General features: G+C 50.8%; 1 protein-coding gene across 1 annotated transcript in view; it reads left to right on the top strand.

The window, feature by feature from the left end:
- The window catches only part of PLXNA4 (plexin A4), a 482,931-nt gene that overhangs the window by 427,530 nt on the left and 40,510 nt on the right, over window positions 1-14,891 (top strand). Inside the window, exons 21-24 of the mRNA XM_061414733.1 lie at window positions 579-721; window positions 8,928-9,196; window positions 12,338-12,404; window positions 13,170-13,316. Of these exons, the coding sequence (XP_061270717.1) occupies window positions 579-721; window positions 8,928-9,196; window positions 12,338-12,404; window positions 13,170-13,316 (626 nt within the window). The remainder of the gene's footprint in view (window positions 1-578; window positions 722-8,927; window positions 9,197-12,337; window positions 12,405-13,169; window positions 13,317-14,891) is intronic.

Below are 14,891 nucleotides of genomic sequence, written 5' to 3'. Positions count from 1 at the left end.
ACCTTGAGCAAGAAAAGACAAAGTGGGGCCCTGTGTGTTTATCCAGGAGGGATGTATCAGTTGGGCAGAGCCTTCATCTGGCCCCATTTGGTGATCTGATGGCTCCCGTAATCTGCGAGGCCAAGAACTGGGACTTTGGAAGAAAGTGTTCCTAACTCCTATAAGGAAACCCACTGTAAAGCATAGAATCCAGAGCAGACTATCACTGGAACTTCTCCCTCACTCCCCATGTCCTTCCACATCCCCCTACCCTTCCATGTATCTTGCAAGAGCCAAAGCCCTTGTCTTCAGAGTGGGAGGCCCTCATGGCCCCAGCAACAGTGCAGATCTGTGGACCTTCTGGCCCCCAGTCATGTTTTGAAGGAATTTGGCCCAAGACAAGCTTCTTCGTTGTGCATCTTTCTCTCGTTCCTATATTGTTCACCTCTGCTGCATTAAACAGCCCCTCCTTATTCCTACACTACTGTGGTCCATCGTGCAGGTCTCAGGGGCCTGGGAGAGGGTTCTGAGTGTTGCGAGGCAGAGCAGCTCTTGAGCTGGCCCCACACAGCAGTCTCATGAGCTTGTCTCTGTACCAGCCTTTGCCGAGCTGCAGACGGACATCCACGAGTTGACCAGTGACCTTGACGGAGCCGGGATTCCCTTCCTGGACTACAGAACCTACACCATGCGGGTGCTGTTCCCGGGAATTGAAGACCACCCTGTCCTCCGGGACCTCGAGGTGAGAAGCAGTCGCCATGGTCGAGTCCTTTCCCGTCACAGTGTCAGTGCAGAGAGAGACATTGGTGACCAAGTCCAGCCACCTCATTCAGAGGAGGGTCAGCTGAGGCCAGGGAGGGGACAAGACCTTGTGGAGCCAGTCTGTCCCTTGGGACGAAAGGGATCTCAGAGCACAGGTGAGAGTAGGGCTTTGGGTCTTAAGGGACTGTGGATCCCCTGAGAATTAGATGGAAGCCAAAGACTTTCTCTCCCCCACAAAAATTGTCCATGTACGCAGAAACAGGAAATCTGGCCAACAGTGTAGGGGGTTTGTGAATGCTTGTTTAAGAAACCACAGTATAAAGGACTTCGCCACTTAGTTGGTGCTCAATAAATAAATGTGGAAAAGATAACTGCCGTGCTCAGGAGGGAGGTGGGGATGTGAATGATAAGAACGTAACTGCCTTTGTACCAGCAGGGACCTCATCCTGTGAACGCTTTATCCCACTTACTGTCTAGTGTAGTGTCTGGCTTATGCATATATTCATATTACGCTTTGTTCTGAAAGGGATTTGGAATGACTTATAAAGATAAACACCAGAGAAAAGCGAAACATATAAATGAGGAAAGCAGGGCAAAGTAGTAATTCTAAGGAATAATTGCCCTGAGTTGACTGCTGACTAGTATCCTGGTCCCGTTTTCAGTACTTTACATGCACACATTGATGTAACCTCCCAGGAGCCCTCAGAAGCAGGCACACCCATTTCACAGGTGATGAAACTAAGATCACACAATGGGGAGGTAGTGGGGCTGGGATCTGAGTCCAGCAGGTAGACTCCAGAGTCTATATTCTTAGGGACGGGGCTGTATACTTGGCTTCTGAGAGCCTATGTCCATGTCATGGTTTGCGGCTCTGGAGACTTCTTTGGATGGATCAAAAATCTTCAGCCAGAGCACCATGGAAGATAAACCTGATTCCATGTTTCTATTGTCCAAAACCTAGAAACAGACCTGTCACTTGAATTGCACGGTTAAGCAGGTGCTGACCCCCGTGGGAATGTCTGCATGGGTTCTCCAAGGGGCCATAGAAGCTGTGTCCCCTGCAGGAAACGCAACAAGTCCCCAGTGCTCAGGGCCCACACGTTTCTCTGACTTGACTGTGGAATGAAGCACAGGAGCGTGTGTGTGTGGGGGTGTGTGCGCGCATGTGTATGACTTGTGTGTGGACTGCGCATACCTTATTTAACTTTGTTTTCCATACCTTTCATATCTTTGTCTTGCGTACCTTATTTATCTATTGTGTCTTCCAGCAAGAGTGCTCAGCACATAGTAGGCCTGCAAGAAGTGCTGAATGATTTGACTGGATGAATGTATGTTTGAAATAGGGTAGAAATGTCAGTGCTAGGAAGGGAAGTTGTGTTTGAACATGCCCATACCCCTCAAAATAAGAATTCAACTACGATGAGTATATAAAGTTATTCTCTCTTTTTCACTAGCTCGAAATTCCAAGTAGATTTCCTTTAAGCATTTAACTTTTAAATCAGATTTGCTGAGACCACTTCTAAGCCAGCATCCCTGGAGGGCAGCCTGAATACTTTGGAGCAGGGCTGGGGCACAGCCTTCTCCCACACAGGGTGTTTTCTTCTGGATGCATACTCACTCCACACTGCTTTCCTGACCAGTCCTATGGCCCAGATTATAAAGCATGCCACATGCTATGTATGATCTTATTCCTCATTTGATCCTATCTCATGTCTTTTCCACCTGCCCTTGCACCTCCGTAATTTTGTTTTGTTGTTTTAAGATTTTTGATGTGGACCATTTTTAAAGTCTTTATTGAATTTGTTACAACATTGCTTCTGTTTTATGTGTTTTTTTTTTTTTGGCCATGAAACAGGTGAGATCTTAGCTCCCCGACCAGGGATCAAACCCACATCCCTGTATTGGAAGGCAAAGTCTTAACCACTGGACCACTAAGGAAGTCTTTCTGGAGATGTTTGGATTGTCAGGCCTGGCTTGGTGCTGGAATAGTGATCACCCAAGAGCAGTACATGCCGAAGGGCTGCTCCAAGTGGTGGAGGGGAATTTCAGGGCTCATCCCCCGACAGGATGTTGTGGGTGGTGGTGCAATCGAACACGGCACTGCTCCAGAGTGCACCGATCATATGCAGCACTTCCTGGAATTGTGCAGTACACAGCCTGCTTCACTGTCCGTAGCAGCCCTGTTTGCCCAGGACCAGAATCCTAATGATTCCCTCCGTTACCTTTTTGAACTGTACCCAGCCCTTTGCTGAAAGCTGGTGGCATCCTTACCTAACAGCACTTCCCCGGGCCTTTCCTTGAGAGCTAGTTTTCTGAGAGAAGCTGCTGCCCAAGTCCTAGCCTTAATCCTCAGCAAGGTGCACAGTCCACTAGCCCTACCCAGCAAGCTGGGCTCAACAGACAGAAACTCTGGGCCCCCTCACACCCAGCCCAGGCCCCCAAGAATGGAGCCAGCTCCCTCCCCCACTGTGCACTGCCCTGGCCCTGCTTGCCTTGTCCCCCTGCAGCTAAGGCATCCCCTAAACAGAGGCTTCCGGGGCTGCAGAATGAATGACAGCAGACTCCTTCCTCTGCCCAGAAAGCTTCAGGAGTCCTTGTTCAGTATAGTCCAGAGCACTGAACTGTACTTCACTTCATGGGGACACCACCCACCCTACAGGCTGGATGCACAGGAGGCCCGTCCAGGGCTGCACCACCAGGAATCCTTGACGCCCCCACAACACACACCCACCCATCTGTCAAGGGCTGTGGAATGAACTCAGTCCATGCAGGGCTGCAGAATAAAGCCTCCGAGAATCAGGGCTGCTGTATTCTGCCAATGACCTGACCAGCCTGTATGACTCCCTGGATGCTCTCTGGGTGGATACCCCATTTATGTCTGAGACTGTTTCTATGGCCCCCTGTTACAAGTCACCTCATGTCCTGCCATAGCCTTGCTCCTCATGGGGCACCTTAAAATCTCCCCTCCAACCTGAGGCTTCTGTCTTGTCCTTGCCTTTATCATGAGGGGAGACTTTCTGGTCCTACCCTCCTGCTCAGAAAGGAGTTAACAGCCAGCTTCACTGATCTCCCCGAGGCAGAGACCAGGAGACGGCTAATTGTCAGGCATGGGCTCTGAATCAGGCAGGTCACACAGACTTGTAAAAATTCTGGCAAAATATACATAACATAAAATTTACCATTTCAACCATTTTTAAGTGTACAATTCAGTAGCATTAAGTTCACTCACATGATTGTGCAACCATCATCACCGTCCATCTCCAGAACTGTTTCATCTCCCCCACCTCAATCTCTGTACGCATTGAACACTAACTCCCCATCCTCCTCTCCCAGTCTCTGGCAGCCACCCTTCTACTTTGTGTCTCTATGAACTTGACTACTCTGAATACCTCGTATGAAAGTTCAAGTTGCTCAGTCACGTCTGACTCTTTGTGACCGCATGGACTATACAGTCCATGGAATTCTCCAGGCCAGAATACTGGAGTGGGTTTAGCCTTTCCCTTCTGCAGGGGATCTTCCCAACTCAGGGATCGAACCCAGGTCTCCCGCGTTGCAGGTGGATTCTTCACCAGCTGAGCTGGTGAGCAGGCAGATTCTTTACCAACTGAGCTATCAGGGAAGCCCATACCTCGTGTATAGTTGGGATCACAGAGTATTCGTCCTTCTGTGACGTTTTTTTCACTTAGTAAAATGTTTTCAAGGTTCACCCGTGTTGTGCCATGTGATAGAATTTCTTTCCTTTCAAGGCTGAATAGTAGCCTGTTGTGTGTAAGAACCATATTATGTTTATCCATTCTTCTGTCAGTGGACACATGGGCTAGTGTGAGTAATGCAGCTATGAACATGAGGGTACGAATGTCTGTTGAAGCCCCTGCTTCCATCTTTTGGGTTCTGTATGTAGAACACAGGAGTTTCTCATTTCCATTAAACTCATTCATTGATTTCTTGCAGACAGAAATTGCCATTTACGTTCCACGTTAGCCTGGGGCTATGTGAGATCCAGCCTCCTATGCATTGTCCAGAGATCTCATATGGATCACTCTATTCTCATTTGTTTCCAACCTCTCCCTGCTTCTGGATTAGTATCTCCCTGTTGGTTTTCCAGGTTTGGAAACATTCCCAGGGAAGCCACTGACTAACTTAAAGCAGGGTTTCCCCCTTCTCAGGTGCTGGGATGGGCATGAATGGTCCGTGCTTGTGAAGAAGATGGGGTCCTCTGGTTTCAGGCTGTCCCGGAGGTCGGGCCACCAGGCCCTCTCTTTTATGACAATCTGAGTGCAGCCCAGGCATTCAGATAAGGGGCTGCCCAGACACCAGTTACACACCAGTCCTTTAAAGACACAGAGCAAACAGTAACCGCACACCTCGTTTTCCATCTATCCTTGTCTCCTAAACTCTAACCTATTGGGTTACAATTAAAATTTACTATCCAGTTTTATTCTCACAGACTTCAACTAAATTATCGAACCATCTGGTGAATAAAGAAACTCTTGTTTCAGCGTGCCATTTGCTTAGGAGGTGGGGGCGGCAAGTTACAGAGGGGAATTGTTCTGGATACTTTTCACCAAGATACTTCACTTCCTTCTCCTCTTCATAAAATTGGGGGAAAAAATGCCTACTTTCTGCCCCTGGACACTGTGCCAATGCATTAGGTACCTTGGATCAGTGAAAACAGCCAAGGGAGGAGAAGCAGGTAGTAAAACTGCTGCTGTTTAAGTGCGTTCTGTGTGTGCCAAGCACTTTACATACATTATCTTATTTAATGTTCATAAAACATTATGACATAGGTACTCATATTCTCATTTTATAGATGAGGCAGTAGAGCCCAGAGGTGACAGAGCCGTCCTCCGTGTACGAGTCTGTTAGTCTCTCTGATTCCATTGCTTGCTGCTACGGGGATGCTCTTTCTCTGCAGGTCATTTTGATGAACCTTCCTGCCCAGGGCCCTGGCCCTGTTGCCTGGAAGGAGCGTGCAGCCACGGCAGGGAGTCCAGAGCCATTCCCCCCACTCCTCCCCTCCTCCCCTGTGCTTGGCTCCCCTGTCCTCCTCGAATGACACCTGAGCTCCAAGAGGCCCAGCATGGGGGCACTTGGAGCTGACTGTCAGTCACCACCGCCCAGACCCAGGGGTAGGATACACTGGCCATCGATGCAGAGGATGGCCAGGGACTAGTAGCCAAACAAGCTGGGGTTTGGCAATGCAGCCTTGCCCTCCACCAGCTGCTTGGCCTTGAGAAACCGCAGTGGCTTCCCTGAGAGGTGGCTATAAGCGGGTCGCGACTCACCCTCGCGAGGTTATGAGAGGGCTTTGTTTGATCGATGTGTGCAATGTGCCAGGACTGTCTTCTGCACAATGCAGGAGCCTGAGAAATGGCGTTATCTCTCATTATCAGGACAAATTAGAGAGAGATTGTTCTGAGGGGTCCGAAGGCGAGAGGAAGTAAAGCGTGTGCAAGTGTGTGGGAGGGGCTGTCTCGGGGCGGGAGTCAGCAGGAGACAGACAGACAGTGGACAGACTGCGGCCCTGCCTGATGGACAGCGAGGTGGCTGTGTTCCCCTTGCCCTTCCCTCAAGAGCCCCCGTGGAGTGTGGGACTCAAAGAGCCAGGCCGGAGCTAAGCTGAGCTTGGAGGACCTTGGGGAACGAGAGGGTTGCCAGAGGGGGCTATGCTGAGAGCCAGGATGAGTTCCGGGGGGCCTTAGCCAGTACCACCCTGGCTCTGGCGACTTCCCATCTCTCCTGAGAACTGACTGGAGAGGTACCAGCCCTCCATGTATCAGCACAGCGGCAAAGGAAACACAAATGGACCCAATTTGGAAACCCGCCTGTTCCTGACCTGTGTGAGCTTCTGATGCCAGGCAACAGGAGTTCTGTGTGCGTGCTTCTCCGCAGAGTTAAGGGGTCAGGGGTTCCCCCACCGAAGGGACTGCATGGTTCCTGGCTGACGATCGGAGGGGAAGGCCTGGGTCTGACTGGACTCTGCTTCAGCCAGCACCAGGCCCTGAGCCCAGAACACAGGGCGGCACCATAAATGAGCAGCAGGAACTTTGCAGCTCTGCATCTGCCAGCTTTGTGGACCTTGACAACAGGGTTTCTCTGGCCACCTCCATCCCCCCCAGTTTAAAATCTCTAGAGAGAAGCAGGATGCACTCAATAACTGGACTGTGGTCACGCCGAGGGTTTTCACATGCCTCGTTCAGCGCTCTCAGAAGCCCCGGGAGGGGAGGACACTGTGCCGCTGCCCACTCTGTGGCCCAGCTCTGACACTTTTCTGTCTTGGGATCTTGGAAAGTTCCTTATCCTCATGGGGCCCTGGGGTAATAACAGCCCCTGCTTCATAGGCTGTTGTGTGGATTACATGGTCAGTATTCCTAAAGTATGAGGAACCGTGCTTAGCATAGATAAGATCTGTATACATATTAGCTGCGGTGCCTTCTTGACTCTGATAAAGGAACTGAATCTCCTAAGGGTTCTGCAGTTCGTAAGTGGCTGTGATGGACTTAATGCAAGCTCGACAGACACTGAAACTGTGTCCTTTACTGCTCCATACACAAGACTCCTTCCCAAGGACCTGGCACATTTACCCTCCCCACCCCCAGCGGGTAGGGGACACATCCTTCAAGACAAGGCTTCAAAGGCACCTTCAGTGGGTGCCTCTTGCCCCCAGTGCTTCCCTCCAGAGCAGAAGCTGTGCTTCATTTCTTAAATGAACTTTTTATTTTCATGGAAGCATAGAGACAGAAGGCTTCCCTGGTGGCTCAGACAGTAAAGAATCTGCCTGCAATGCGGGAGACCCGGGTTCGATCCCTGGGTCAGGAAGATCCCCTGGAGAAGAGAATGGCTACCCATTCCAGTATTCTTGCCTGGAGAATTCCGTGGACAAAGGAGCCTGGTGGGCTAGAGGGGTCGCAAAGAGTCAGACACGACTGAGTGACTAACACATACACACATGTGCGGACAGAGCAATGCACAGATTATCAGAACACAGCTCAGCGCATTTCCCCTAAGTGAACACCGCCGTCAGGCAGCGCACAGACTGAGAACTTCACAGTCTCCAAAAGTTTCCCTGAGCCCTGTTCCAGTCACAGCCACCGCCCAGAAAACCCTTTTACTTCCATTTTTGAAGAATTTTAATTGTTTTATTTAAATCTGGGTTTAAATGGTATTGTACAGTATGCTCTCTTTTCCACCTGACTTTTTTCTCTCGATATGTTTACAAGAGTCATTCCTGTTGTTGTGAGTGGCAATAGGCCCTTCATCCCTGTTGCCCTGAAGCACATCCTTGGGTAAATGTACGACAGTTCCTGGGGGTCTCTTATTGTTGCCCGACCTCCGGCCGTTTCTGATTTGGGGCATGACGCATGGTACCACTGTGCCTGACCTCATGCAGCTCAGAGCTGCTGCTCCCATGCCTGGCTCAGTTGCTGGCTCATGTTTGCTGAGTGGATGGGACACCCTTGCACGGATCTCCCAAATGGACAGAAGATGCAGGCAGGAAGATAAAACCCTCTTCCTCCTCCTCCCCAGCATGGAGCAGGGTCTCGGAAGGAATTCCTAGAATGACAAATGCTAGAGTTAAGCAGTGCCTGAGAGGCTCCTGGGCTTAAGCTTCTCCTTTTTGCAAGTGAATGAACTTGGGCCCCAGAGAAGTAAAGGGACTTGCCTGAGCTTCCACAGCATGGGGGTGTTACAGTGCCTGTGGAGCCCAGAAGTCCTGGCTCTGAGGCCACTGATCTGTCAACAGGAACCCCAGCATCAGAGACGGGTCAGCAGTAGGTCAGCCGAAGGCGCAGGTTTGGTGATCCCCCAGCCAGGGGGCGGGGATCAGAAGCCCCCACCCCCTGAGTCAGCTGGCATGACCTGGAGTCACCTGGGGCTATGATGGCGGTCTCTGCTGGCGAGGGGCCCCCTTCTCAACTCCGTACTAACGATGACGCTCTCCCTGCCTCTGGAGACAGTGACCTGGCTCGTGGGCTGTGACACGGGTTAGGTAGGCACCCAGTATAGTGCCTGGCTCTAGATAAAGGCTTGGTGGCATCAGCCATGTGGCCTGTCGTGAGTGAACGGGAGTTGGGAGGCTCCATACTGTGCACAGCCAACCCCTTGGGGCATCCCTGGCGCTCGGCCTGCCTCACCCCATTGTGGGAGGCAATTAAGACTCCCGCACCCCTGGGTCTCCCCTGCAGGTCCCGGGCTACCGGCAGGAGCGTGTGGAGAAAGGCCTGAAGCTCTTCGCTCAGCTCATCAACAACAAGGTGTTCCTGCTGTCCTTCATCCGCACGCTGGAGTCTCAGCGCAGCTTTTCCATGCGCGATCGTGGCAACGTGGCCTCGCTCATCATGACGGTGCTGCAGAGCAAACTGGAGTATGCCACCGATGTGCTGAAACAGCTGCTGGCCGACCTCATCGACAAGAACCTGGAGAGCAAGAACCATCCCAAGCTGCTGCTCAGGAGGTAGGATCGTGGCCCGGGGGCCCCATCCAGACCAGCGCACCAGGCTGGCCCTTCTGCCCTCGGGAGGCCAGGGTGGATCTCCCAGGAGCAGCCAAGTCCCCCAGGGTCCAGCACTGACCTGGCCAGAGGCTGGGGTGGACCCATGCCCTCTTAGAAGAACTTGCCCCTTGTGTTACCTATGACTTAACCAAGCTCATCTTCTTGCCCCACGGTTTTCCTTCTGCCCCTCTATTGACTTTCCATTCTCCTCCTTCTGCCCTTACACTCCCCTGATTGAGCCTTTCTACCAGAATTTTTCTCTTATGGATTCTTCAGAGGTCATTTTTCCACCCCGTCACCTTTTCCATGCTGCTGTCGCTGCCGCTAAGTCGCTTCAGTCATGTCCGACTCTGTGCGACCCCATAGACGGCAGCCCACCAGGCTCCACCGTCCCTGGGATTCTCCAGGCAAGAACAATGGAGTGGGTTGCCATTTCCTTCTCCAATGCATGAAAATGAAAGTGAAGTCGCTCAATCGTGTCTGACTCTTAGCAACCCCATGGACTGCAGCCTACCAGGGTCCTTAGTCCATGGGATTTTCCATGACTGAACTTGAATTAGGAGAGATGCCCCAGGGCCTCTCTGGGCACCCACCTCACCATTTCAAGATGGCAGACTTCAGCCCCTTGTAACTCTCCCTGCTGTCCGGGACCAGCAACAGAAGCTTGACCCAGAGTTTGGTGGAAATGCAGATCCTCAGGTCACCCTACACCTACCGGATCAGAATCAGCACTTTAGTGAGGAACCTAGGGGATCTGAATGTGTATTAAAATTCGAGAAGCACTGGTCCAGTCAGCGTTTGAGTTCAAGGTCTTTAGTGACAACTTGCCTGATGCAACACAGCATGTATTTCCTGGCATCTGCTGTGGGTTCTGCCAGTTCCAGGTCCACCTTTCAAAACCATGGGATGCCTCATCCTTGACACTGTTTGGAATCTGCATGGTCATGTGTGCAGACATAACCATATACCATGGCTTTGCTTAAGGAAACAGAGACCCTCTGCCTCTGTCTGTTGTTGTTGTTCAGCCACTAAGTGGTGTCCAGATCTTTTGTGACCCCATGGACTGTAGCCCACCAGGCTCCTCTCTCCATGAACTTTCCCAGGCAAGAATATTGAAGTGGGTTGCCTTTCTTTCTCCAAGGGATCTTCCTGACCCAGGGATCAACCCTCTGTCTCCTGCATTGTCAGGCAGGTTCTTTGCCACTGAGGCACCAGGGTCTTCCATTCAAACTGTCCATGCACTTGAAGACCATTTCTCCTCCAGGCTATTATTCCATTTCCTTTAGCCTTTGCATAGATGAGGTTGGAACCTGCCTTCCCCCACATCAAGCTATGACGTCTAGCCCTCTGCCTGGACCACCCCACTTATCACCTGCCTCTGCCTGGCCCTTGCCTTCCATCCTTGGTCTCTGAGTGGGAGGCAGGGCTTCCCGCTCAGTCCAGTGGGTAGTCTTGGCTCTGTGAAATGTTTACTTCTGGCTTTTTCCTGGTGCAGTGGGCATTTGCCAGGCACAGCTCCAAAAGGTTGCTCCATATAGGCACAATCATACAGCTTTAGAAGCAGCAAGGTAGATTATTTTGCTTTTTGTTTTATTTTCACCATGCAGCCACCCACCAGGATAATTCTAGGGTTGCCACCGCCCGCCAGAACTCCCACCAACAACTTGCCGCCGAGGTCTCACTCTGGATCCGTGTATTTCCTGCTCTCGTTGTCCACTGGCTCTCTCCCAGATGCCCTCTCTCCCTCCTGCTCTCCTATGTCTCCTTTTCTTCTTCTTGTCCTTGGCTGCTCTCCTCCTTTCAACAGTTTTCCTTCTTCTCAGCTTCATTTAGTGCTGGCAGCTGTCCAACCACCTTGAGAGTTGAGGTGTTAGTATCTTATGGCAACTGCAACTTTCAACTCTATCCAGACATACCTGATACAAGCTTTCTCTCTGGAACTGGCCACACTCTTACTGCAAGTTTGAATGTAGTTTTTCTCTTAAGTGAATGCAACCAAAACTGTCCTTTAGTTGGTCATGCTGCTGTGATGTTCTCACTTTCCAAAGTAAAAAAAAAGAAAAAATGGGTTTGGGTAGTAGCATGAAAGATGCAAATTAGACTCAAGAATGAAATCACTATCATTGCAAATAAAACTCTAGAAAGGCTCCCAGGAGAAGTTCCAAAGTCCATGGAAGCCTTTTAAATAGGACAATTTGGATATCTATTGGAATGAGCTAAGATTCAGCTCCCTGTTACTACTTACTCTGGGAGCCTTTAGCTTAAGGGGTGGTCTCGGTCTGGTCTATCTGGCCTTTTTCCATGACCCATGTCCCCTGTCACCTTCTTTTCCATCCCCAGCCAAATGAGTGTCTCAGGGGTTCTTTTTTCTTTTCTTACTCTAAGGAACACACCTATCTTATAAATTTCTCTAAGATGTTTGTCAGTGTGATAGCTATGAGCCATATGTGACTATTTAAATCTAAGTTAAAGCAAATAAAATAAAAAATTCTGCCTCTCCCCATTTCAAGTCCTCTATGGCTGGTGGCTACCAGGTTGGACAACACAGAAAGTGCTCTTGGACAGTTGGACATGATGTTCTAGCATATTCTCACAGAAACCCACTGAGGAGTCAACACCCAGAAAGTTATCTCCCAGCTTGGTAGGCAAAGCTTATCTTATTAATTATCTTAATCATTATGATGTGTCTAGGAGTCCATGGAACTCAGGTATCCCTTCTTGTTGTTCAGTTGCTCAGTCATGTCCAACTTTGCCATCATATGGACTGTAGCACACCAGGCTTCCCTGTCCTTCACTATCTCCAGGAATTTGCTCAAACTCATGTTCATTGAGTTGATGACACTATCCAACCATCTCATCCCATCCCTGCCTTCACCTCCCGCTTTCAATCATTCCAAGCATCAGAGTCTTTTCCAATGAGTTGGCTCTTTGCATCAGGTGGCCAAAGTATTGGAGCTTCCAGGTATCCCTTACGGTCTTAAGATTTCTGAAAGCCTTAAGCAGCAAGCTCCAAGAAGAGTTCCTGCCCTCCTGCCCTTGAGGTCTGACCAGCTGCCTCTGTCTCTGTCTTGCTCTGTTGGGTACCTCCATGACTGCTGCCAGGACTGAATCAGTGGCCGAGAAGATGTTGACCAACTGGTTCACTTTCCTGCTCTACAAGTTCCTCAAGGTATGACTGGATGCGGGAGGGAATCTCTGGGCCTGCCTCAGCTTCCCCACCAGCCTGGGCACCAACCTGCAAGCTCCCAAGTTCACAGATACCACAGCCTAGCTCCTAGAATCCCACCGAGAAATGGTGTTTCCCTCCTCATAGTCATGGAGGGAACAGGCTCCTGACCATCTCAGGAGACAGAGCCCCAGTCAGGACTGGCTTGAGAGGCACGGTCCCCACTTTCTCCCAGGTGAGGGGAGATGAGTTCTAAGAAGACCCTTGCGTTCCCATTTCAAGCTGAAGACAGTTCACCCCTTCTTTTGCGTTCCCATTTCAAGCTGAAGACAGTTCACCCCTTCTTTTTCTCTTGCTCTCCTCCTGCCCTGGCCCCAGCTTGGTACTTACTGATGCTGATTAGGGCTCTGGGCAGGTAGAGAAGCACGTGTGGTGGCAGTTAAACTGCAAATGTGACTGGGAGGCGGAAGAGCTGCTCGGCCTCCAATTACTGACTTGTAAGGAGTTCACACCGCTGAGGACTGACCTCTGTTCCTTGATGGGGCAGCAGAGAAAGCAGGGTACAGCGGGGAACTGGGAGAGGGACAGACAGGGGTGTGGGGCCAGAAACATGAAGAGAGGGCTGTAGAACAGAAGTGGGAAAGAACAAGAAGGGAAGCAGAAGAGAATCAAGACAGAGAAGTGGAAAGCAGAGGAGAGACAGAGGCCATGGGAGGCCAGGCTCCACACATGTGGGGTCCTCCCAGCACGGCTCTCCTCCATGTGCAGGAGTGTGCTGGGGAGCCCCTCTTCTCGCTGTTCTGTGCTATCAAGCAGCAGATGGAGAAGGGGCCCATCGATGCCATCACCGGTGAGGCCCGCTACTCTCTGAGTGAGGACAAGCTCATCCGCCAGCAGATCGACTACAAGACCCTGGTAAGCCAGCCTCCCGGCTCCTCCCCGTGACTCTGATCCCACCCTGGTCCTGTGCAGCCCCTGCCCAGCCCAGGGGATGCTGGGAATGCTGACAAGCCACCTCTCGGGTCCCCACTACACAGGGCCAGCCTGGCCTTCCCCCTGTGCATGGCACCACCCCGACTTCCTCATCCCAACACACCAGGGGACCAGTGTCTCAGACGTATCTGAGCAACAGCCAGAGACCAATGTACTTCCAGGCTGGTAACCTGGATTGTAAGGTGGTAACCCCTTGCCTAAAGCTGGCTGAGTATGAGCCCAAGGAATGACACTTTCTTAACAGTTCTCCCAGTGGAGAACCCATGCTTTGCAGATCAGTTCCAAATAGTAGCAGGTAGCGTATGAAGAGGGGAAAGCCAAAAATGGTTGCTCATGGTCCCGAAGCCCACACTTGAATGACTCAGGCTGTAGGATAGGATGCTCGGCTGATCTGTTTAAGGTGTGTGTCCAGGGAACAGGTGGATACCTGTATCCACCCTCAGTCAAGCTTATACTCCCTTTCCTGCTAGAAACAGTTATCCCCACAAAGCTCAGCACTTAGGAGCACGTGGTTTGGAACCAGGCAGACCTGGATTGGAGCCCTGATTCCTTCTGACCAGCTGGGAGATTTGGGGCATGACTCTTAAAAAAAAAATCTGAGTTTGGGATTTTTAGCTGAAGAAATAGGATAATAATAAAACAGGGATAATTGCACTATTTACCTCCCAGAGCTGTCCAGAAGATGGAGTGTGATCAGGTGTACAAAGCCCTGAGCCCAGGGTCAAGGCTCCCCATTGCTGGTTCATGTGAGTCCTGCTCCTCTTTCCCCCCTGACTGTCTGCTGGTGCCCACTCTCTTTCCAGGCCAGGGAGCTCACTCTTGGGCTTTTCTGGGAGAGAGCTCTGATCTCCCACCAGGCCTTCTCCAGGAAAGAGGAAAGAAGGTAGAAGAAGTGAGTGAAAGTCGCTCAGTCATGTCTGACTCTTTGCGACCCCATGGACTATACAGTCCTTGGAATTCTCCAGGCCAGAACACTGGAGTGGGTAGCCTTTGCCTTCTCCAGGGGATCTTCCCAACCCAGGGATCAAGCCCAGGTCTCCCTCATTGCAAGCAGATTCTTTACCAGCTGAGCCACAAGGGAAGCCCAGAGTGAGAAAATGAGACAAAAAATAGCTGTGGAGGGTGGTACATGGAGGGAGCCCAAGAATGGAGGTGGAAGAGACAGAAATGGACAAAGAATGTTGTTCAGTCACTAAGTACAATTCTTTGTTGACCCCATGGACTGCAATAGGCCAGGCTTCCCTGCCCTTCACTATATCCTGGAGTTTGCTCAAATTCATGTCAAACTGAGTCAGTGATGCCATCCAACCATCTTATCCTCTGTCACCCCCTTCTCCTCTTGCCCTCAATCTTTCCCAGCATCAGGGTCTTTTCCAGTGAGTCAGTTCTTCTCTTCAGGTGGCCAAAGTTTTGGAGCTTCAGCATCAGTTCTTCCAATGAGTATTCAGGGTTGATTTCCTTTAGGATTGACTGGTTTTATCTCCTAGTTGTCCAAGG

Source organism: Bos javanicus, chromosome 4, assembly GCF_032452875.1.
Source record: "Bos javanicus breed banteng chromosome 4, ARS-OSU_banteng_1.0, whole genome shotgun sequence".
NCBI lineage: Eukaryota > Metazoa > Chordata > Mammalia > Artiodactyla > Bovidae > Bos > Bos javanicus.
This window is presented reverse-complemented; position numbering and strand designations above follow the sequence as displayed.